Source organism: Quercus robur, chromosome 5 (genome assembly GCF_932294415.1).
Source record: "Quercus robur chromosome 5, dhQueRobu3.1, whole genome shotgun sequence".
NCBI lineage: Eukaryota > Viridiplantae > Streptophyta > Magnoliopsida > Fagales > Fagaceae > Quercus > Quercus robur.
This window is the reverse complement of record NC_065538.1, coordinates 9,057,066-9,080,200: the sequence shown is the minus strand read 5'-3', so window position 1 is coordinate 9,080,200 and position 23,135 is coordinate 9,057,066. Positions and strand designations below refer to the sequence as shown.

Genomic DNA, 23,135 nt, shown 5'->3' with positions numbered 1-23,135 from the left:
TACCTATGAATCACATCACAAACACAAAAACATGATTTCAAGAAAGACCTTATAGAAGCTAGAAATAACAGATAAAGCATTAGATACACCAACAAACTCCCAATAGGTATTCTAGAAATAGTAATTAAATACTCATTGAAGATGCCTTCCATAAAATCAAGTTAAGTATCCCCAAGGCATCTTCCTCTCCACTTCGCTGCCCAAATGTAGACTGATAGGCCAAAAAACGAATTGACCCCTTGTGATAAATTAACCAATTAATTTAGCCAAGTGAATTAATTAAGTTAATTAACATGCAAACGCGTGATAGCACAAACAAATCACCAATAAACTAAGTATGCAGCGGAAAATAAATAACACGGTGATTTGTTTACGAATGGGGAAAATCTAACGGCAAAAACCCCACCGGGTGATTTTCAGGTCACCACTCCCGAAATTCAACTATTATCACAACAAGCGGTTACAAGTAAAGGAATCCCAGTACTTTATACCAACCTACAGTTGAACCCTTACCCCAATACCCAATTGGACTTATTCTGTAGTGACAGTTTCTTCTTTCAATGCACTTCTCCCAAATACGTGACTAACCAATTGCGTGGATCCCAGTACACGACTTCAATCACCAACTAGAGAAGGTTGTTGGCTGCAAAGTTCTTCAGTTCATCCCAACAATGAAGATCAAGAAGATTCTTGGTCACAAAACCCTACAGTGCACATACACAGCAACTTCTTCAAGAATGATGAACTAAGGCAAATTCTGTCTTCGGTCACAATTTGCTTGAACAAACTTTGCTCAACACTTGTGCAACTTGTGAATACTTTGATGGCCTTTAAAATAATCTTTTTATATGTTTAGGGTTAGGAGAAAAGAAAGCCCAAAGACACATTCACAGATTCCAAGAAAACATATCAGAATTTCTGTTTCTTTCTTAAACCTCGACAGATAGGAGGTGTCGAGTAGCTGTCGAGCAAGTGTCGAGCACACGGGCTGAAATAGCTTTCTTAAGCTCGATAGATGCAGCTGTCGAGCTTTAATGAATTCGCACTTCTCAGCTTGTTTCTTGGACAGACTTGATGACTTCAACACTTGATCTTGAAACCTTGTTTCTTGAAGTATTAAAAACACCTAGATCTACCCAATTACAAGTAAAGTGCGTTTTGTCAAAGGATTAACTAATTACATAAAATAGTGACATATGTTCCTAACAAGTGAATCACATATGTTCTAACATAGACTTCTTTTGATGACACTTCATTTCAAAAATGATTGGATGTTGACTTTAACTCTACTTGAATAACTTTTAAATATTTTAAATAACTAAATTTGTTTAAGGAAACAATTAAAGAAGTTAGGGTAATCAATGGACAAATCAAAATATCATTCCTTTGAATCAAGATAATCCCCCTACTTCAAGGATGAGTCACAAGAAAATTCAAAGATCCCAAACATCTCAAGCTGCACTCAAACAACTACAAGCTCATAATGAAACATTGGAAAAGGTTTTTTTATATTACAAATAGAATCTTACCAGGACGGTCAATAGGTTGGCCATTCCTACCAATATCAAAAACCAAGGCCACTCTAACAAGGAGCAGCTATTGGTTGTGGAGGCAATTCTTGTGCCTCACCCATCCTTTCAGTATAAATTAGAAGAATTTCATCTATACACATGGAGAAACTTTTAATCTGAGCATGATTGTTTTCTTGGACCTGTATCTGTTGATCAGCAAGAGAGGCTTTACAAGCCATTTCATTGAACTCCTCTGCTTTTGCCTCTTTAGCATCCCTTCCCAAACGGTTAGTAGGGAAAAAATTGAGATTAAAGGACAACCAATGAAGTAGTACACTGAATGACAAAGGTAGCATAAATTCACATGAAGTCAAGTGGTAAAGTAGAGAGAACAAACAAAATAACATCTATTCAAAATGCAATACCATGATTTTAAAGTTCAATTTTGGCTAAATCAACAAGTTAAAATAAATTTTACTTTGGTACGATACTTTAAATAGATGCGCAACATCAAACAAGTTGAAACTTGGATAGGAGTGAGGCAAACATTAAGATCAAGTTATGTCATATCTACTAATATTTGACTTTTATCACCATGCAAGTAATACAACTTTTTCAGTAACTAAGATTCCAGAAGTTTCTCGAAACCAAAATAGGCACAAAATATATATTTAATAGTGGTGATTCAACCTAAAATTCTTAATTAATATAACACTACATTCACTTCTATCATTAAATACTACAAAGACAGGAACTAGAAAATAGTAGATGCCTAACCAGAACTTTATATGCTAAGGTTCTATTTGTTTTAGATTAAAATGTCAATTTAATTTCACCACTAACTTATGTAAAGCTTTTTAAAGCCTCACTTCTTTTAACCATAGTTGTATTTTTAAACAAAGTAAGTCAGTCAAAATAAGGCCATCCAAACACAATCTCAATGACAATTTACCACTTCTTTTTAAGAAAATTTAAAATAAAAAATAAAAACCCTTAACTAATGCCTTCACTTATTACAAATAGATCTGACACAACATATGGGAAATTTGCTTTAATTAATTTGACCATAACATCAAACTCAATATAGTTACTACTTCAAACATAAGCATGTATATCAACATAATTGGGTAAAAAATTCATTCAAGAGGTTAATAAAAACCAATCAAATGGTCTATGCTACTGATATGGTCCCTATCTTTGCACATTTATACAAACAACATTCTTAGTAAAACTAGCTAGTACCAATAGGCAATAGCCACATATAGTTCATATGCAAATGTAACAAATGAGATAATTCAGACGACAAAGTCATAGTCACAGCGACCTGTTATATATAAACAATTTATTTATGTCTGCTTCAAATTGTAAATGTCTTGGATTGCAAGAGTTTTTGCAGCCTGTGAATATCATTTGCAAAAGAGCAAAAGGGTCATACAAAAGCACAACCAAAAAAAAAAAGAAGAAGAAGAAGAAGAATATATAGCATAAATGAAAGGAAGTTTTAAAAAACCCAACTCAATTCAATAACAGTCATAGATTTGGCACAATTGAGTAGAGTTTGGTTCCAAAATGAGAAACCCACTTTTGAAATAGGGAATAGTATTTTCAATAAAATTGTAAAACAAAAGCGAAAGAGGGCCTCTTGGAGTTTGTGGAATAGAAAAGTCATTGTGAAATAAATCAATGAGTCCAGGAAGCACTATTTTTTTGTTTAGTGACCAGAACTCTGAATTTATGCTGATGGAGAAATAATTCTTCTTTAAATGAATTGCAATTTTCAATAATAGTGATGTGAGTATGAGAAGTATGACTACCTAGGCATCAAGCTTAACCTCAATTCAAAATACATCATGTTGAAATTCTAAGAATTCATGTTAAGTCCACCTCTTTGATAGTCTACTAGTATATCCTCCCATTGAATTGAAGCTTACAACATATAAGGTTATAACTCATGCTATGCATCCTATTTATAATAATAATTATAAATAAATAAATAAAATTCTACACTACATATTTGATGTATTATGTATATGAGCAATTTCTTCTGTCATAGCACCATTTTGTTTTAATTTAGGGTATTCAATGAGTTCCCTCTTTATCCACTTCAAATGTCTCTAAACAAAGTTTAGTGGTAGTCTAATTGTAATGGTATCTATTGTGGTACCCTATGTCTACGGCTCAAGCCACACCTCCACCTCCCCTACTATCTACCTATTAAAAGAAAAATATCATTAAACGAAATATAAACCAAGGCTAAAGTTATGTCATATTAGTGAAATAAAATCCCAATGACTATCACATTTAGCTATGAATTAAATTGTATATTCAAAGGAGATGAGTCAACATCAACATGAAAGAAACGATATTAAGGACATATAACTTGAAGCAATACCTTTTGGCTAGATAACGATGCCTCACTTACCAAGGTAGGCTCTTAGCTTTTCCAATGAATTCATCTTTATCATTGCAGCCACATAAATCCAATCTTTTATTTCATTGGCAAATCTAAAATAAGCATGCCTCCAAGTCCTATTAAAGAAGAGAGCTCCACAAATCGCCCAAAAGCCAGTTGTGAATCCAACTCCCACACCAATGTAGAAGTTGGAGTTTTTAGAATCATCTTTAACACTGCCAATTGGTGATATATTCAAAGATTGTTCCTCAATTGTGCAGTTTTTTGGAAGAGGATCACCACATAACTGAGGATTTCCAATGTACCTAAAGGCATCAAAAGATTGAAGCTGGGTGCTTGAAGGAATTCTACCTGAGAGGTTGTTGTATGACAATTCCAAGAGACTAAGAAATGTCAAATTAGACATGCTTGGAGGAATTTTACCAGATAAATTATTTCGTGAGAGATCAACTGACTCTAACTCTTTCATACTCCCAATTTTTTCTGGTATCTTTCCCATCAGATGATTTTGAGACAAATTCAAAAAACGTAATTCGGAAAGATCTGAAATTTCAGCAGGGATTGATCCAGACAAGTTGTTACTTGAAAGGTCTATGAGCCTAACTAATTTAAGGTTCTCTTTGTATTCCATTTCTTTCCCTTTGGGAACCAACTGAACATTCTCAACATAGGATACATATATATATGGACATATATAAGGCATAGAAGAAAATGAAATAACATTGGAATCTGGTAATGCCATGGCACTAATATTTTTCAAGCAGCTTGGTATGGATCCTGATAGGCTATTATTGGCAAGATCCAATATTCTAAGAGAAGAAAATTGGCATATTTGTTGAGGTATATAACCCTTGAATTCACTTGATCTTAGACGGAGAACTATAAGATTTGTCATTTCTCCAATCCATAGTGGTATGATGGACAAATGATTATCACCCATATCAATGAGACTTAGATTTGAGCACTTTTTCAATGATGAAGGAATATCTCCACAAATGCTATTGTTTTGTAAACGCAATGATTGGAGGTTAACTAAAGCCCCCATGGAGTAGGTAATTCTACCTACTAGATTATTGCTCCCTAAGTTTAAATGGATCAAAGACTGCCAATACTTCCAACAGTGAGAAAGTTCTCCTGATAAGAGATTGTTTGATGCATCTAAAATCTCTAATTTATTCTTTCCAATTTTCTTTTGGCATAAGAAAGTAGAAATGGGTCCATAAAATGAGTTGTTAGCTATATTGAGCACTTTGACAGTAGAACTCAAAAAAATGTCTGATACATCATATTCTATGTGGTTGTTAGAGAGATTGATAACTATAATGTTTGAAGTCCAATTCCAGAACCAACCTGGAGCTTTGTCTGAAATTCCTGACATGGACAAATCTAAAAAACTAAGGGATCTTTGTGACTGTAGCCATGAAGGAAATTTAGGACCTATCTTGATTGAGCTCATGGAGGCATAGTCAAGCTGGAAGGGGGGAACCCAATTGGAATTGACATTAAAGAACAAACGTGTTTCAGACATATAGAGATTCTTTAATTTTGAGATTTTTCGAAAATGCCTTTCATCTACGATATCTGTTAAAGAATTTTTTCTAACAAACAACGTCTCTAACAAAGAGAGAAGCCAAAGACTCTTTGGAATGGTGCCATTCAACTGATTTTCGTCAAAGTATAATGATCTTATATGAGATAAATTCCCAACGGAAGAAGGTATAGGACCACTTAAAGAATTAAGTCCGAGATCAAGGAACGTTAGATGCTTAAGTTGGCCTAACAGCTCTGGAATTTGTTCAGTTAGCTTATTGAAACACAAGGATAGATATTCTAATTTCTCTAAATTGAAAATGCTAGGCGATATATTTCCTTTCAAAGAACTGTTGGCTAGGTCAAGCCTTAAGAGGCTTGTACTGAGATTAGAGAACCAATTAGGTATCTCATGATTGAAATGATTGTCAGAAAGTTGAAGGAGTTGAAGAGACGTGAAATTGACAAATCCAAGAGATGGATTTAGGCTATCAAGCTAACAGTAGGACAAGTATAGCTTCGAAAGAGATGGGAACTTACTCATTATTTGAAGCCAATCGACTTCTTTGTGAAGGTCAGAGTAGCTGAGATCAAGGTATTGAATGGCAGAAAGACCAGACATCCAACAAAGGTTATCTACATAGAGGTCAGAATTATTTCCAAGAGACAGATAGCGAAGGCTTGAAAGGTTCCCAAGCTGATGAGGAATGAGTCCACTGAAGTTAGCTCCTGAGAGGTCAAGATGTGTGAAACTGTACATTGAACCAAGGAAAGTTGGGATCGGAGTACAATTAAAGTCATTGTGACTCAAATCCAAGTAATTCAAATGTTCTAATTGGAGCAAAGAACAACTAATCTCACCGCCTAACCTCGAATAATGGAGGTGGAGCTTAGAGACTTTGCCAGTTTTCTTGTCGCAGAAAACTCCATCCCATATACAGCAATCTTTATTGTTAGACCAGGATGAAAGGACGTGTGCATGATCAATGAGACCACGTTTGAGGGTTAGAAGTGCTTGCTTGTCTTTTTCATTGCAAGAGACATTTGAGATTGACTCTGCTTTGATGATGAAGAAGCTTAAACTGAAGGTAACGGGAAGGAACCAGACTAAGAAAAGCACATGATGAGTTGCAAATGAGGCACCCATAGTAACGAAGGTAGAGAAGTTTGAAGGAAGAAAAGCTGTAGTGTGAGTATATATCGTTATTAGCTCTCATAATATATACTTATAGAGTGATTCTTCAAACCCTTTCTTGTTTTCCCTATTATTATATTATATAATCATGAGATTCAAGACCTTGACTAGTGCTTTTAAATTCTTCTGTTGTGCCTAAGAAATACCGTTTAGTGGCCTATGATATGATGGAGGAATTAAGATATGATTCTAAATTTTCACGCTAATTATAGTTATTAGCTCTCATAATATATACTTATATAGTGATTCTTCAAACCCTTTCTTGTTTTCCCTATTATTATATTATATAATCATGAGATTCAAGACCTTGACTTGTGCTTTTAAATTCTTCTGTTGTGCCTATGAAATACCGTTTAGTGGCCTATGAAATGATGGTGGAATTAAGATATGATTCTAAATTTTCACGCTAAAGGTTGGTTTTAGGTGAAGATTTTTCCATTACAATGTTTGATAGGGCAAGAATGTATTGACCACTTTAGTAACTTAATCAATTAATTCAGCCAAGTGAAATTAATTAGATTTAATTACATGCAATAAGCGTGGTAGCACAAACAAATCACCAACTAAGTTAAATGTAGTAGAAAATAAATTTGACACAGGTGATTTGTTTACGAATGGGGAAAACCACCAAGGCAAAACCCCATCGGGTGAATTTAAGGTCACCACTCCCAAGAATCCACTATTATCAAAACAAGCGGTTATAAGTAAAGGAATCTCAGTACTTTATACCAACCTACAGTTGAACCCTTACCCCAATACACAGTTGGACTTGTAATGTAGTGACAATCTCTCCTTTCAATGCATGACTCCAAGTACGTGACTAACCAATTGATGCACAAATCCTAGTATGTGACTAACACACAAACTTGAGAAAGTTCTTCAGTTCATCCAGATGATGAAGATCAAGAAGCTCCTTGGTTACAAAACCCTTGGCGCAAAGACGTAGCAGCTTCTTCAAGAGAAAGATGAACTAGGACAATTTTTGTCTCTGGTCACAATGTGAGTGCAACAACAATTGCAACAACCTTTGCATCAAGTGAGACGACCCTTAAAATAATCCTTATATATGTCTAGGGTTGTGAGAAAAGAACCCCTACACAAATAACTTGGATATGCGTGAAAAACAGATCTGGAAATCTGAATTTCATAATTCTCAATAGATACAGCTTCTGTCGTGAGCTGTCGAGAATCACATATTAAATCTCGATAGATACATCTGTCGAGATTTAATGATCAGCACTTCTTCACTTAATTCTTAGATAGATTTGCATGGCTTCAATACTAGACTTGAACTCTTGTTCCTTGAAGTATTAAACACATCCTAGATCTACCCAATTACAAGTAAAGTGCATTTTGTCAAAGGATTAGCCAATTCTATATGACATGTGTTCTTAACAAGTTTCACATATGTCCTAACAGTGTTCTTGATACAATGATTAAGCAATGTTAAATTACCGATTGTCCCAAAAGTTTAAGTTATTAGGATATGGAAAATTTAATCATTTAACAATACAATTCTAACAAGCAATGAGCCTCGTTTGAAGTTTAGAAAATGAGAGTATATCAGAAATTCACATCCAGAATTTAGAAAATAAGATAATTTAAAAAACTTGCCCTAAAGCAAAAGGCATGGTAGTACACAACATTTTTAATATTAATTTAATAAAGTTCAATCAATCGGATGTCAATGGAGAAAAGTGTTTTTTTTTTTTCCTTCAAGTTTGGGGTGGAGTATCATTTCTCTAAAGAGGAGAGTGCAGTTATCCTTTTAATTTTAATCAAGACTTTTGACTCGATGACTTGAACCAAATGCCAAAGACCAATACTTGTGTTTCACGAAACTACGTAGGGATTGAAACCCACTAGTAATATTAAAAACTTTGTCTGCCTAATAGTTGATTTTCTTTTCACCTTCTTTTGCCTTAAACTTTTATATATTTACACTAACCTGAACTAAAGGAAGTGGAAGTAAATTTGCTTATTATTGTTGTAAATTGTGAAACAAAAAATTATTATTGTTATATAAAGATAATTTTCTACTAGTGATATCATTGCAACAAAGGAATGGTGACTCCACACAAACTGGCAAACAGAATAATGGTTAAATGGGCACCATTTCAAAAGATAGTTGCCACTACGCACCCTTGGCATGAAGGTCACTTCACAAATATAAATGCTTGTGGAGTGTTTTTCAAAATATGAGATCATTATTCCCTAGATTCTCTTCTTCCAATGCAGTTAGTGTTGTTGATACTTGATTAAATAATTAAGCAATATGCTTGTTAGGTCAAGAATACATATCTAGAAATTTGTGTGGAGGGCATTTGTCCAAATCATAAGGCTCATGATGGTGAAAAATCTCATGCGTATGCATGTGTGCTCTTAATGGCATAATTCCCTTAGTGATAGTAAGCCAAACCCAGTTAAATCAATATCTACCAAAGACAATTGATGAGATGTACTAGATTCGTTGGACGAAGTAAAAATTCCATGTTCCACTTTATCCTTTGTTTATTACAATTTACTATACACCACGTTTTCTAATAAAGTAATCAAAGTGGAAAGAAAGATGACCATAGTATATTACATTTGGTGGTGCATAAAATTGAATCCTCACAGTGGAACAAAGGACTATCATTCCAGTGAATGATCATTTTCCACATAAACCGCATAGAATTTCTTCATCAATATCAATGTTATCGACTTTCTGACTTCTTTTGCTTTAACCCCCAACCCATCCTTTCGGGGGGGGGGGGGGGTGACTTTTTAACCATTACGCATTTTCTACCATATGGCCTAATTTTCATGTAAGACCATATGTCAAATGTCCAACTTCTAGATGCCACATTCTTTTTATTATATTTTTTCAACAATAATCATTGATGAGCCAAATAAAGTTGAACCCCACTAGTAATATTGAAAACTTTATTAGCCTAATAGTTGATTTTTTTTTCACCTTTGTTTGCCTTGAACTTTTATTTATTTCCACTAACCTAAACGAAAGGAAGTGGAGGTAGATTTACTTGATATTGTTGTAAATTGTGAAACGAAAAATTAATATTGTTATATAATGATAATTTTTCTGCTGGTGATGTAATTGCAACGAAGGAATGGTGATTCCACTCAAACTGGTAAACAGAATAATGGTTAAATGGGAACCATTTCAAAAGATGGTCACCACGGGGCACCCTTGACGTGAAGGTCACTCCATAAATATAAGTGCTTGTAGAGTGTTTTTCAAAATATGGGATCATTATTCCCTACATTCATTTCTTCCAGTGGAGTTAGTATTTTTGGTACTTGATACAATAAATAAGCAATATGCTTGTTAGGTCAAGAATAGACATCAAGAAATTCATGTGGAGGACATTTGTCCGAACCATAAGGCTCATGATGGTGAAAAATCTTATGTATATGCATTTGTGCTCTTAATGGCATAATTCCCTTAGTGATAGTAAGCCAAACCGCACTAGATTAATATTTGCCAAGGACAAGTGATGAGATGTGCTAGGTTCATTGGACGAAATAAAATTCCATATTCCACCTTATCCTTCGTTTATTGCACTTTACTACACGCCACGTTTTCTAATAAAGTAATCAAAGTGGAAAGAAAAATGACCCATAGTATATTACATTTAGTGGTGCATAAAATTGAATACACATAGTGGAACAAAGGACTATTATTCCACTTAACAATCATTTTTCACGTAAACCGCATGGATTACTTCATCAGTATCAATCTTATCAACTTTTTGGCTTCTTTTGCTTTAACTTCTACTGAATGGCATAATTTTCATGTAAGACCATATGTCAAATTTCCAACTTCTAGATGCCATGTTCTTTTTATTATATTTTTTCAACAATAATCATTGATAAGCCAAATAAAGTTGAATCCCACTAGCAATATTGAAAACTTTATCTGCTTAATAGTTGATTTCTTTTTCAACTTCTTTTGCCTTAAACTTTTATTTATTTACACTAACCTAAACTAAAGGAAGTAGAGGTAGATTTACTTGATATTGTTCTATATTGTGAAATGAAAAATTATTATTGTTATATAAAGATAACTTTTCTGCTAGTGATATCATTGCAACAAAGGAATTGTGATTCCACACACACTGGCAAACGGAATAATGGTTAAATAGGTGTCATTTCAAAAGATGGTCTCCACTGTGCACCCTTGGTATGTAGGTCACTCCATAAATATAAGTGCTTGTGGGGTGTTTTTCAAAATATGGGATCATTATTCCCTACAATCTCTTCTTCCAATAAAGTTAGTGTTGTTGATACTTGATATAATAATTAAGCAATATGTTTGTTAGGTCAAGAATACACATCTAGAAATTCATGTAGAGGACATTTGTCCAAACCATGAGGTTCATGAGGGTGAAAAATCTCATGCGTATGCAAGTGTACTCTTAAAGACATAATTCCCTTAGTGATAGTAAGCCAAACCCTGCTAGATCAATATTTGCCAAAGACAAGTGATGAGATGTGCTAGCTTCTTTGGAGGAAATAAAAATTCCATGTTCCATTTTATCCTTCGTTTATTGCAATTTACTACATGCCACATTTTCTAATAAAGTAATCAAAGTGGAAAGAAATATGTCCCATAGTATATTACATTTGGTGGTACATAAAATTGTATGCTCATAGTGGAACAAAGGACTATCATTCCACTTAATGATCATTTTTCACATCAACCGTATAGATTTTCTTCGTTAGTATCAATGTTATCGACTTTCTGGCTTCTTTTGCTTTAACCCCCACCCCATCCTTGAGTGGGGGGTGGCTCGTTAACCATTACGCATTTTCTACAATATGGAATAATTTTCATGTAAGACCATATGTCAAATGTCCAACTTCAAGATGTTGTGTTCTTTTTATTATATTTTTTCAACAATAATCATTGATGAGCCAAAGAAAGTTGAATCCCACTAGTAATATTGAAAACTTTGTCTGCCCAATAGTTGATTTTTTTTCACCTTCTTTTGCCTTGAACTTTTATTTATTTACACTAACCTAAACTAAAGGAAGTGGAGGTAGATTTACTTGATATTGTTGTAAATTGTGAAACAAAAAATTATTATTGTTATATAAAGATAATTTTTTTACTAGTGATATCATTGCAACGAAGGAATGGTGACTCCACGCAAACTGGCAAACTGAATAATGGTTAAATGGGTGCCATTTCAAAAGATGGTCACCACTATGCACCCTTGGTGTGAAGGTCACTCCACGAATATAGGTGCTTGTGGGGTGTTTTTCAAAATATGGGATCATTATTCCTTAGATTCTCTTCTTCCCATGGAGTAACTGTTGTTCATACTTGATATAATAATTAAGCAATATGCTTGTTAGGTCAAGTATACATACCCAGAAATTCATGTGGAGGACATTTGTCTAGATCATAAGGCTCATGATGGTGAAAAATCTAATGCGTATGCATTTGTGCTCTTAATGGCATAATTCCCTTAATGATAGTAAGCCAAACACTTTTAGATCAATATTTGTCAAAGCACTATCATTCCAGTGAATGATCATTTTTCACATAAACCGCATAGATTTTCTTCATAAGTATCAATGTTATCAACTTTCTGACTTCTTTTGCTTTAACCCCCAACCCATCCTTTAGGGAGGAGGGGGGGGGTGACTTTTTAACCATTATGCATTTCCTACCGTATGGCCTAATTTTCGTGTAAGACCATATGTCAAATGTCCAACTTCTAGATGCCATGTTCTTTTTATTATAATTTTTCAACAATAATCATTGTTGTGCCCAATAAAGTTGAACCCCACTAGTAATATTGAAAACTTTGTTAGCCTAATAGTTGATTTTTTTTCCCCTTTGTTTGCCTCGAACTTTTATTTATTTACACTAACCTGAACGAAAGGAAGTGGAGGTAAATTTACTTGATATTGTTGTAAATTGTGAAACGAAAAATTATTATTGTTATATAATGATAATTTTTCTATTGGTGATATCATTGCAATGGAGGAATGGTGACTCGACACAAACTGGCAAACAGAATAATGGTTAAATGTGAACCATTTCAAAAGATGGTCACCACGGGGCACCCTTGGCGTGAAGGTCACTCCATAAATATAAGTGCTTGTCGGGTGTTTTTCAAAATGTGGGATCATTATTCCCTACATTCTCTTCTTCCAGTGGAGTTAGTGTTGTTGATACTTGATACAATAATTATGTAATATGCTTGTTAGGTCAAAAATAGACATCGAGAAATTCATATGGAGGACATTTGTCCGGACCATAAGGCTCATGATTTTGAAAAATCTTATGCGAATGCATTTGTGCTCTTAATGGCATAATTCCCTTAGTGATAGTAAGTCGAATCCCACTAGATCAATATTTGCCAAAGACAAGTGATGAGATGTGCTAGGTTCATTGGACGAAATAAAACTTCCATGTTCCACTTTATCCTTCGTTTATTGCAATTTACTACATGCCATGTTTTCTAATAAAGTAATCAATGTGGAAAGAAAAATGACCCATAGTATATTACATTTGGTGGTGCATATAATTGAATACTCATAGTGGAATAAAGGACTATCATTCCACGTAACAATCATTTTTCACATAAACTGCATAGATTTTCTTCGTCAGTATCATTGTTATCAACTTTTGGCTTCTTTAGCTTTAACCACCACCCCATCCTAGGTTGGGGGTGACTTGTTAACCATTACGCAGTTTCTACAGTATGGCATAATTTTCATGTAAGACCATATGTCAAATGTCCAACTTCTAGATGCCATGTTCTTTTTATTATATTTTTTCAACAATAATCATTGATGAGCCAAATAAAATTGAATCTCACTAGTAATATTGAAAACTTTGTTTGCCTAATAGTTGATTTTTTTTTTTCTCCTTCTTTTGCCTTGAACTTTTATTAATTTACACTAACCTGAACTAAAGGAAGTGGAGGTAGATTTGCTTGATATTGTTGTAAATTGTGAAACGAAAAATTATTATTGTTATATATAGATTATTTTTCTGCTGGTGATATCATTGCAATGATGGAATGGTGACACCACACAAATTGGCAAATGGAATAATGATTAAATGGGCCCCATTTCAAAAGATGGTCACCACCGCGCACCTTTGGCGTGAAGGTCACTGGACAAGTGCTTGTGGGGTGTTTTTCAAAATATGGGATCATTATTCCCTACATTCTCTTCTTCCAGTGGAGTTACCCACAAACGTCTCTCACCAATTCTCACTTCCTTCCTCTCCTAATATTGCGACTTTGTCCTCTACGGCAACAACTATGCTCCTCCATTCCTGACTATGCTCTGGTGACAAGGTCAGGTCAGGCGCTCCAAGATTGGTTTGTTTTTTTTTTTTTTTTAATAATCATGAAGTGGGCTGAGTTATGATTTTGATAAGCTACCTTATCGTTTTTACTTGGCTGATTCACTTTTGATTAGAATATGGGAAGAGCTAAGCTAATGCTGTTTCTAGAAAAAATTTTGGAGTTGGGTATTGTTAAAGAGTTTGGAGAACTTAGTCTATCAAAGGATTTAGTTGCTGGGTTTTGATTTGAATGCATTTGTGGGTAGTTCTTCAATAAGATTATATGCAGCAGTGATTGCAACAATAATGCATGATGCGTGTTTGATAACATGCCTCGAAAAGATTATATTATCTGGAATATTTTGCTAAATGGTTTACTTATTGTAGTAATTCTCTAGAACTTTTTTTGAAATCAAATTAATATGTGCATGAAATGCTTACTTATTGGGTTTTAATTGGAACAAAGCTAAGCTTGAAATTGATCCAACCAAACTTATCCAACATAATCCAACATAGGCATTTTTGCAGTGGATGCTCACATTTAATCTGAGCATGGACGTTTTCTTGGACTTGTTGATCAGCAAGAGAGGCTTTACTGGCCATTCTATGATCTCCTCTGCGTCTGCCTCATCAGCATTCCTTCCCAAACGGTTGTAGCTGGAGTTCAGCACAATGCAATGATGTACAGAAAAATCATTAGTAATTGGTACTTTAATGGGAGAAGTAGAACACACATGACACACCCACAAGCTCATAAGTAATCAAAACCAAATGTGGAAATTTTGTAATAATTAATTGAGACTTCTTCTGTACCTAAACAGAAGATAGGTACTAAAAACCCAAATAATGAAGTTATGGTCAATAAAAAATGTGTTGTACATATAAACCTAATAATGCAATTATGGACAATAAAAATGTGTTGTACAAATAAACCTTTCTCTTTTATTCTCTTCACAAATTCATAAGTTTTATTATAAAAATTAAAATGCCATAAATTGCATTCTAACTTCATGTGTTTTCTACATGTAGGCCAAAAAGGGCATTGCTTAGCTATGTTAATAGTGGCATAAGTAAAAACAGTTCATTGTTGACAATTTGATAAAAAAATAAAATAAAATAAAATAAAAAACTAACCATGAAAAAAAAAAAAAAAACTTATTAAATACAAGGAGGAGCAGTACAATAATTATTGAAGACAGCAAGGTCAACAAGAAAAATCAAATGAAAGTGTCAGATGATGGAATTGTTGAGAGCCTTTGCACCACAAGATGCAGAAGAGAGCAACAATACATGATCATGTATATCAAACTAAGTGCGGCAGGCAACGCAAAGCAATGTTGCCACCAAAGGAAACCTAAGGAATTTCACAATTGTTGGACAAGCAACTCAACAAAAGACAACAATATTGATTTCTGGATTTTGATGTTTTCCTGTAATACAAAATTTATCCAAGCTCAACAAGTACATATACTCCAGTACATTAAGCAAAAACTGATAATGTTGCAATCAAATCTAGGTGAAGAAACATTCAAATTTGATTCCAGTACAGAGATTATTATATGGGGTACTTCTTATATGCACAATTGTAATGAATTTTGTAACAATCAAACATATTTGACAGCTATGTATTATGGAACAGGCACTCAGTTGAAGCCCTCTCATCCAACCTCTGATGCGGCTAGTGTTGATTTGATGTTATTGGGAAATATATTCAGGAAGAAGTTTGAAACATTAACCATATAATTAAAAGAACACCAATTAGTTCTTACCACATAAGGAGATTAAACTGGAAGGCGTAAGTCCAGCTTGGAGGACATCCTTGTACTTCTAGAGACATTGATCCCCTTTTTTTTCCCACATATCCATCAATCCATGTATTTTTTAGTCAGCAACATGCCATCCAAATACTAAAATGAGAATTGATCATAATCAGCACTTTCTTGTAGTAAAATAATCTGGACCTCTATACGTGTTACCTCCAATAAAACAACTTCCAATCAAGGCCCTGTTGAATATCAATCAAAACTGAGAACTTCACGTAACCTTTATAATCAATTTGGTTTACAAGGTTTCAACCCAAATAATGTCATGTTTTAGGTTACATACTGGTTGAATTCCTTGTTTAGCTGCAATAATGGCATTCAAAAAAGGACAAATACTATTTTAGAGCTTTAACATTAATGAAAAGAAGCCAAGAGATATTCTAGAGCATCAAAGCTTGCAAGTATTTTTTTTTTTTTGTTGGTAAGTTACACATATGGGTGGGCCATGAACCCTTAATGTCACTTGCCACCTTGTTCTTAAAGGAGGGGGAAATGCTTATTCGCAACATTGAAGTTTGCAAGAGATCTATCAACTAGAGCATATTATCATTCCAAAAAATATATATAAAATCAACAGTTCATCTAAGAATATTAATTTAGAAGTAAAAAGTTAAAAATTATAGAACAAATCACATCACAAACACAAAAACATGATTTCAAGAAAGACCTTATAGAAGCTAGAGATAACAAACTCCTAATAGGTATTCTGGAAACAGTAATTAAATTCTCATTGAAGATGCCTTTCCATAAAATCAATGTAAGTATCCCCAAGGCATCTTCCCCTCTACCTTGCTGCCCAAATGTAGATTTATTTTGTTTACACTTCATTTCAAAAGTGACTAGATGTTGACTTCAACTCCACTTAAATAACTTAAAATATTTTAAATAACTAAATTTGTTTAAGGAAACAATTAAAGAAGCTATGGTAATCAATGGACAAATTAAAAGATCATTCCTTCGAATCAAGATAATCCCCCTACTTCAAGGGTGAGTCACAAGAAAATTCAAAGATCCTGAACATCTCAAGCTGCACTCTTCAAGCTCATAATGCAACATTGGAAAAAGGTTTTATATTACAAACAGAATCTTACCAGGACGGTCAGTAGGTTGGCCATTCCTGCTAACAACAAAATCCAAGCCACTTTGACAAGAAGCAGCTATTGGTTGTGGAGGCAGTTCTTGTGCCTCACCTATCCTTTTAGTATAAGGCAAAAGAATTTCATCTATACACATGGAGAAACTTTTAATTTGTGCATGAATGTTTTCTCAGACCTGCTTTTGTTGATCAACAAGAGAGGCTTTACAATCATTGAACTCCTCTGCTTTTGCCTAATCAGCATCCCTTCCCAAACAGTTAATGAGAAAAAAAAATTGAGATTAAAGGACACTAAATGACAAAGGTAGCATAAATTCACATGAAGCCAAGCGGTAGATTAGAGAGAACAAACAAAATAACATCTACTCAAAATGCAATACCATGATTTAAAAGTTCAATTTTGGCTTAATCAACAAGTTAAAAGAAATTTCACTTTGTTACAGTACTTTAAATAGATGCGCAAGATCAAACAAGCTGAAACTTGGATAGAAGTAAGGCAAACATTAAGATCAAGTTATGTAACATCTACTATTATTTGACTTTTATCACCATGCAAGTAATACAACTTTTTCAATAACTAAGACTTAAGGAGTTTTTTGATAGTGGTGATTCAAAATAAAATTCTTAATCTATATAATACTAAAAGCTGAAACGTAGCAATTAATGTTGCTATGCTCATATTGAGCCACATCAGCAGCCACATAATTACCTTTCTTTTTTCTAAAATTTTTTCATAATTTTAATATACTATTAAAAAGAAATTATTCTCAACCTAATCTCCACTTTAAAGCCTAATCTTTATATATTACAGTTAACGCTGACCACCGTAAAGTCCCAACCAAGCTAAATAGTCTTTAATGCTAAACCGCTCTCTGTCTTCCTGTCTTTCAGGCTTACAAAACTCCACAACTTCAGCTTTTCATGCTTTCAAAACTTCACTACTTCAACTTCCCAACGCCATACTCTCTCTCTTCCCTCCTTGGTCTCTTCCTCTCCTCATTTAACTGAATCACTCCATACCTGTTCAATTGCCACCATACATAAATAAATAAATAAATAAAAAAGAGTCCATCTTAGGTACACATTATCCTTCCTTTTGTGATTAATATTTTTCTATTCTTCAACTAATTGAGCATTAATTCGGACCTTCTTCAAAGCTATCTTGATTAGTGGTGATTCTTCCTATTCCCGATCAAGAGGTTTTTCAAAACGTTCAATTGTGCCTATTGGAAATAGAACACCCACTGCGTTATTTTTTCTATATATATCTGCAATCTCTCTTCCTCCATAGATAAAGAGCCTATTAGGCTAACCTATACCATTGAAGAATCCAATCCTTCCCACCAAGGAGCCCCCCATGAAATATCAGATTTGAAGCCATGAATATTTATCGTGGGGTTCTCAGCAAACAAACAGACCCAAAAAAAAACAAAAAAAAACAAAAACAAAAAAAACAAAACAAAAACAAAAGCTTTTAGAATCAAAGCCCTTGAACCTCCAAACCAAAACGTTGTCAACGTTAAAGAAGTGCTTGGACAATCTGTAAACATGGTTTTGAAACCTGGATCGGACCGTACGGTGCGATCGGGTTAACCATGAACCGTTCACCAAAACGATTCTTTCAACCTGTTAAGAATATAAAGTGTGAGAAAGACTGAATAGTCTGTATATTAATGTGTGTGAAATAATATACAATAGAGAGCCTTATATAGGCTAGGTATGTGTGCAGTACAAGTAAAAGGAGTAAACTACAAGTACAATATACTGGGCTAAGCCCAATGAGCTAAACTAGTCTAAGCTATACATTAACATCCCCCCTCAAACTCGAGGTGGCAAGGAGGAAGCCAACTGGAGTTTGGATATAAGATCTCGAAGACGACCAGGCGGGTGAGTCTTGGTAAAGATATCAGCAGGCTGGTCAGCAGAGGAGATGGAGAATAACTGGAGATTTCCTTTCTTAAGATGCTGGCGAGTGATGTGGCAGTCGATCTCAATATGCTTAGTGCGTTCATGGAAGACATCATTATGAGCAATGTAGATAGCACTACGATTGTCACAATAAAGAGGAGTGGCAGTGGGCTGTGGAGCATCCATGTCAGCCAAGAGCCAGCGAAGCCAAACAAGCTCACAAGTGGTGTCGGCAAGAGCACGATACTCAGCCTCAGTACTAGAACGGGAAACCACATCCTGTTTCTTACTGCGCCACGAGACCAGAGAAGTACCTAACAGGAAACAGAAACCTGTGATAGAGCATCGATCAGTCGGATCACCTGCCCAGTCAGCATCTGAATAAGCATGAAGCTCGAGAGAAGATCGAGAGGAGTAATGCAGACCATGATAAAGTGTGCCTTTGACATATCGGAGAATCCGAAGAACAGCAGCATAGTGGACAGAACGAGGTACATCCATGAACTTACTAACCATACCCACGGCATGTGAAATATCCGGACGAGTAACAGTGAGATAGATCAAACTGCCAACCAACTGACGATAGCGAGTAGCATCGGATATAGGTTCACCGTCCAAGGGTGTGAGCTTTGCATTGTATTCCAAAGGAGTGGAAACAGTCTTGTTATCAGTGACACCGGCTTTGGAGAGAAGATCAGAAGCATATTTAGCCTGGGAAAGATAGTATCCATCAGAGGATGAGGTAACCTCAAGCCCAAGAAAATAGCTGAGAGTGCCCAAATCTTTCATCTCAAAATGCTGACTAAGGAAGCTCTGAAGAGAGCGGATACCTGCAGAATCATCTCCAGTAATAATCATATCATCAACATAAAGAAGAATAAGAGTGATACCAGCAGAGGATCTCCGAACAAAGAGAGCAGTGTCATGAGGACTCGAAGTGAAACCCTGCTGAGCAACAACTGAGCTAAACTTTTCAAACCAAGCTCGAGGAGCCTGCTTGAGGCCATAAAGAGCACGGCGAAGGCGGCAAACTTGATTGCCTGAGTGTGGATAGCCAGGGGGTGGTTGCATGTACACTTCTTCATGGAGGTTGCCATTGAGGAAAGCATTCTTCACATCCATTTGATAAAGAGGCCAATGGCGAACAGCAGCCACAGCAATGAGACATCTAACAGATGTAAGACGAGCAACAGGAGCAAATGTTTCCTCATAATCAATACCATACTCCTGAGTAAAGCCCTTGGCAACTAGGCGAGCCTTGTATCGTTCAACAGATCCATCAGCCTTGGTCTTGATCTTGTAAACCCACCTACAACCTACTACAGACTGACCAGGAGGCAAATCAACCATATCCCACGTGTGATTCTTATGAAGAGCATCTAGTTCTTCATTCATAGCTTGCTGCCAAAGAGGGTCAGTATGAGCCTCACGATAGGTGTGAGGTTCATAGAGAGTGGCAAGAGCAAAAGAGCAATGATAATCAGTGAGATAAGGGGGAGGAATGCTTACCCGAGTGGAACGACGAAGTTCAGGACCAATAGGAGACTCAGGAGAGGGTGGTGCCACAAGATCCAAGACAGGCGGGTCATATGCCGGAGACAGAATCGGAGATGAGTCGTCTGGAGAGGCAGTCGATGCTGAAGAATCCTCCACAAGTTCAGGATAGAGAGGGAGAAAAAGATCAGTAAAAATGGGAGACTCTGAGGAAGAAGATGTAGGAAACTGCTGAAGACTCGTGAAAGGACGATGTTCCCAAAACTCAACATGACGGGAGACACGAAGGCGATGAGAAATGGGATCATAGCAGCGAAACCCTTTTTGAGACACACCATAACCAAGGAAACAACAGAGACGAGTACGAGGTTGGAGCTTTGTTCGTTCATGAGGAGGAAGAGAGACAAAGCAAGCACAACCAAAAACCCGAAGAGAGGAGTAGTCAGGAGTTTGACCATAGAGAAGCTCAAATGGTGATTTGTTGTGTGTAGTTGGTGAAGGAATACGATTAATAGTGTGCACAGCAGTGAGTGCGGCCTCACCCCAAAATCGCTCAGGAAGAGAGGCAGAAATGAGAAGGGTGCGGACAACATCAAGAATGTGACGATGTTTCCGTTCTGCACGACCATTTTGTTGAGAGGTGTAAGGACAAGACCGCTGAGGAAGAGTACCATGTCTGTCTAAAAAGGATAGGAAAGATTTATCATTATATTCTTGAGCATTATCTGATCGAAAGACTTTAACGGTGCAATTGAACTGTGTTTCAATCATTTTATGAAATGTTTGGTAAATAGACACAAGTTCAGACCTATGGTGAAGCAGATAAATCCAAGTATACCGAGAAAAATCATCCACAAATATGACAAAATATTTAGATCCCCCCTCAGTGGGAACAGGTGCAGGACCCCAAATATCAGAATGTATAAGATCAAAAGGAGCAGAAGAAAATGAGTCACTTTTATTAAATGGCAATTTTGTTTGTTTGCCAAAATGACAGGAAGTACAATCAAATTTTGAAAACTGAACTGAACCTAAATGACCTTGAGAAGCTAACAATTGAAGACGAGATAAGGATGGATGACCAAGACGAGCATGCCATAGATCAAGTGAGGAGGTGGCAGTTGTAGCAGCTGCAGAAACAACTTGTGAAGGAATCTTCAAGTCATGAACCTCAAACATGCGACCAACCTTACGGCCTGTCCCAAGCACTTGACTCGTCTGGGGATCCTACACATCCACACCATGATTAGTAAATAGAAGATCTACGCCTAATTCGCAAAGTTGACCAACAGAAAGCAAATTGAGGGATAACTTTGGAATATGAAAAGTGTCACTAAGGGATAAACAAGAAGAAGAGATTGTTCCTTTATGACTAACAGGCATAGGAGTTCCATCAGCAGTGTAAATGGTGATTGGATGTTCTAAGGGTGCCTTATCAGAAAATTGGGATTCATCAGGAGTCATATGGTTACAACATGCAGTATCAAAAAACCAAGGTTGTTTACCTGAGGTGACAGAAAGGGCAGTGGAAGTGCGGGATAAAACCTGTTGAACAACTGCCTCAATATCAGCCGTAGTAAGTGAGGAAGCCAAAGATGGACCTGTAGGAACCGATGGATCTGAAGGACATACAACAGCTGCCTGAGGAAGAGAAGTTTTATTCTGCTCTTGCACAAATTTCTGTAGCTTACGACAAACAGAGATGTCATGGCCTTTGGCACGGCAAAACTTGCAGTGAGCACCTTTGGAAGACTGAGAGGTGGGACGCCCGGAGTTTATTCGCGGAGGAGCAGTGAATGCAACAATGGGAGGCTGTGGTGAGGGTGTAGCCAAGACATGATCAGATGATGTCATGTGATAAGTGGGCCGACGATTCTCCTCAGAAATAAGCTCCTTTACTGCAGCATCAAGAGAAGGAGTAGGAGATCGGCTAAGTAGAGAAGCCCTAATAGGCTCAAAATCCTCACGTAAACCCATCATGAAGTGCATAAATCTACGGCGATCCCGATATTTGATAAAGAGCTCAATGTCCTTAGAACACACCAGTGGAGGATCTGCAGCAGAGAGTTGTTCCCACATAGTAGAAGTCTGAGAATAAAAATCAGAAATAGACTGACCTGTCTCTTGGCGCATTTGATAAAGCTTGGATTCAATGTGAAACTCCAAGCTTGAATCATTAGTGCAGTTATAACGATCGGCCAAAAATTTCCAAGTAGCCTCAGCAGTTTCAAGACGAGGAAGAAGATTATGAATAGAGGGAATAGAGGTATTGATAAACCAAGATAAGATCTTACTCTGAATACTCTCCCATTCTTCTAGACGTTCTTCATAATCATCTGTTGTAACAGCAGTCTTGGAAGACTCTTCAGCAGCTGTGGCTTTGGACTTAGGGTTTGGTACTGGCTTAGGAATTGAACCAGTCACATATCTCCACAGTTTATGACCCTTGAGAAAGACGGTCATATTCTGAGACCATGCATGATAGCTAGTAGGACCATCCAACATGATGGTGATAGGACGTATGATATCTCGTTCACTTTGTTGAGCCATAATGAAGAAAATGACCAAAAAGTGATATTTAGATATCTCAAATGTAGAAAAGGAGCCCAAAATCAGAATCTACGCGAAAAACTGAGCAAGACAGGTCCTGTTGAAAAATTTTGACTTGGTCAACGGTCAAAGTCAACGGTCAACGGTCAAAGTCAACGGTCAAGTCTGGTCCAGTCAACGGCTTACGTGTGCTGACGTGGCAGGGTGACGTCACACTAGGGCTGACGTGGCAGATCGCAAAACAGAGCTGGCGCGTGGGGCGCGTGTAAGCGCGTGAGGGAGCGTGGAGGAAGTCCGGTCTGG

At 36.1% G+C, this 23,135-nt stretch overlaps 2 protein-coding genes across 4 annotated transcripts in view; both read right to left on the bottom strand.

Annotated features, from left to right (window-relative positions):
• Positions 1–32: 32 nt before the first annotated feature.
• The window catches only part of LOC126725056 (receptor-like protein EIX2), a 144,352-nt gene continuing 121,249 nt past the window's right edge, over positions 33–23,135 (bottom strand). The window contains exons 4-5 of one of the 3 annotated variants that reach the window (XR_007655296.1): positions 2,836–4,282; positions 33–1,847 (exon numbers count right to left, since the gene is read on the bottom strand). Coding sequence is in view for 2 of the 3 variants with exons in the window: in XM_050429557.1 (XP_050285514.1) it covers positions 3,926–5,089 (1,164 nt within the window). In the remaining variant the exon portion in view is untranslated. Of the gene's footprint in view, positions 5,090–23,135 lie in introns of all 3 variants that reach the window. The other 2 variants (XM_050429555.1, XM_050429557.1) reach the window with 2 other exon arrangements.
• Positions 14,365–23,135, bottom strand: part of LOC126725060 (receptor-like protein EIX2) — a 72,851-nt gene continuing 64,080 nt past the window's right edge. The window contains exons 4-5 of the transcript XR_007655299.1: positions 15,731–15,922; positions 14,365–14,618 (exon numbers count right to left, since the gene is read on the bottom strand). The gene's annotated coding sequence lies outside the window, so the exon portion shown is untranslated. The remainder of the gene's footprint in view (positions 14,619–15,730; positions 15,923–23,135) is intronic.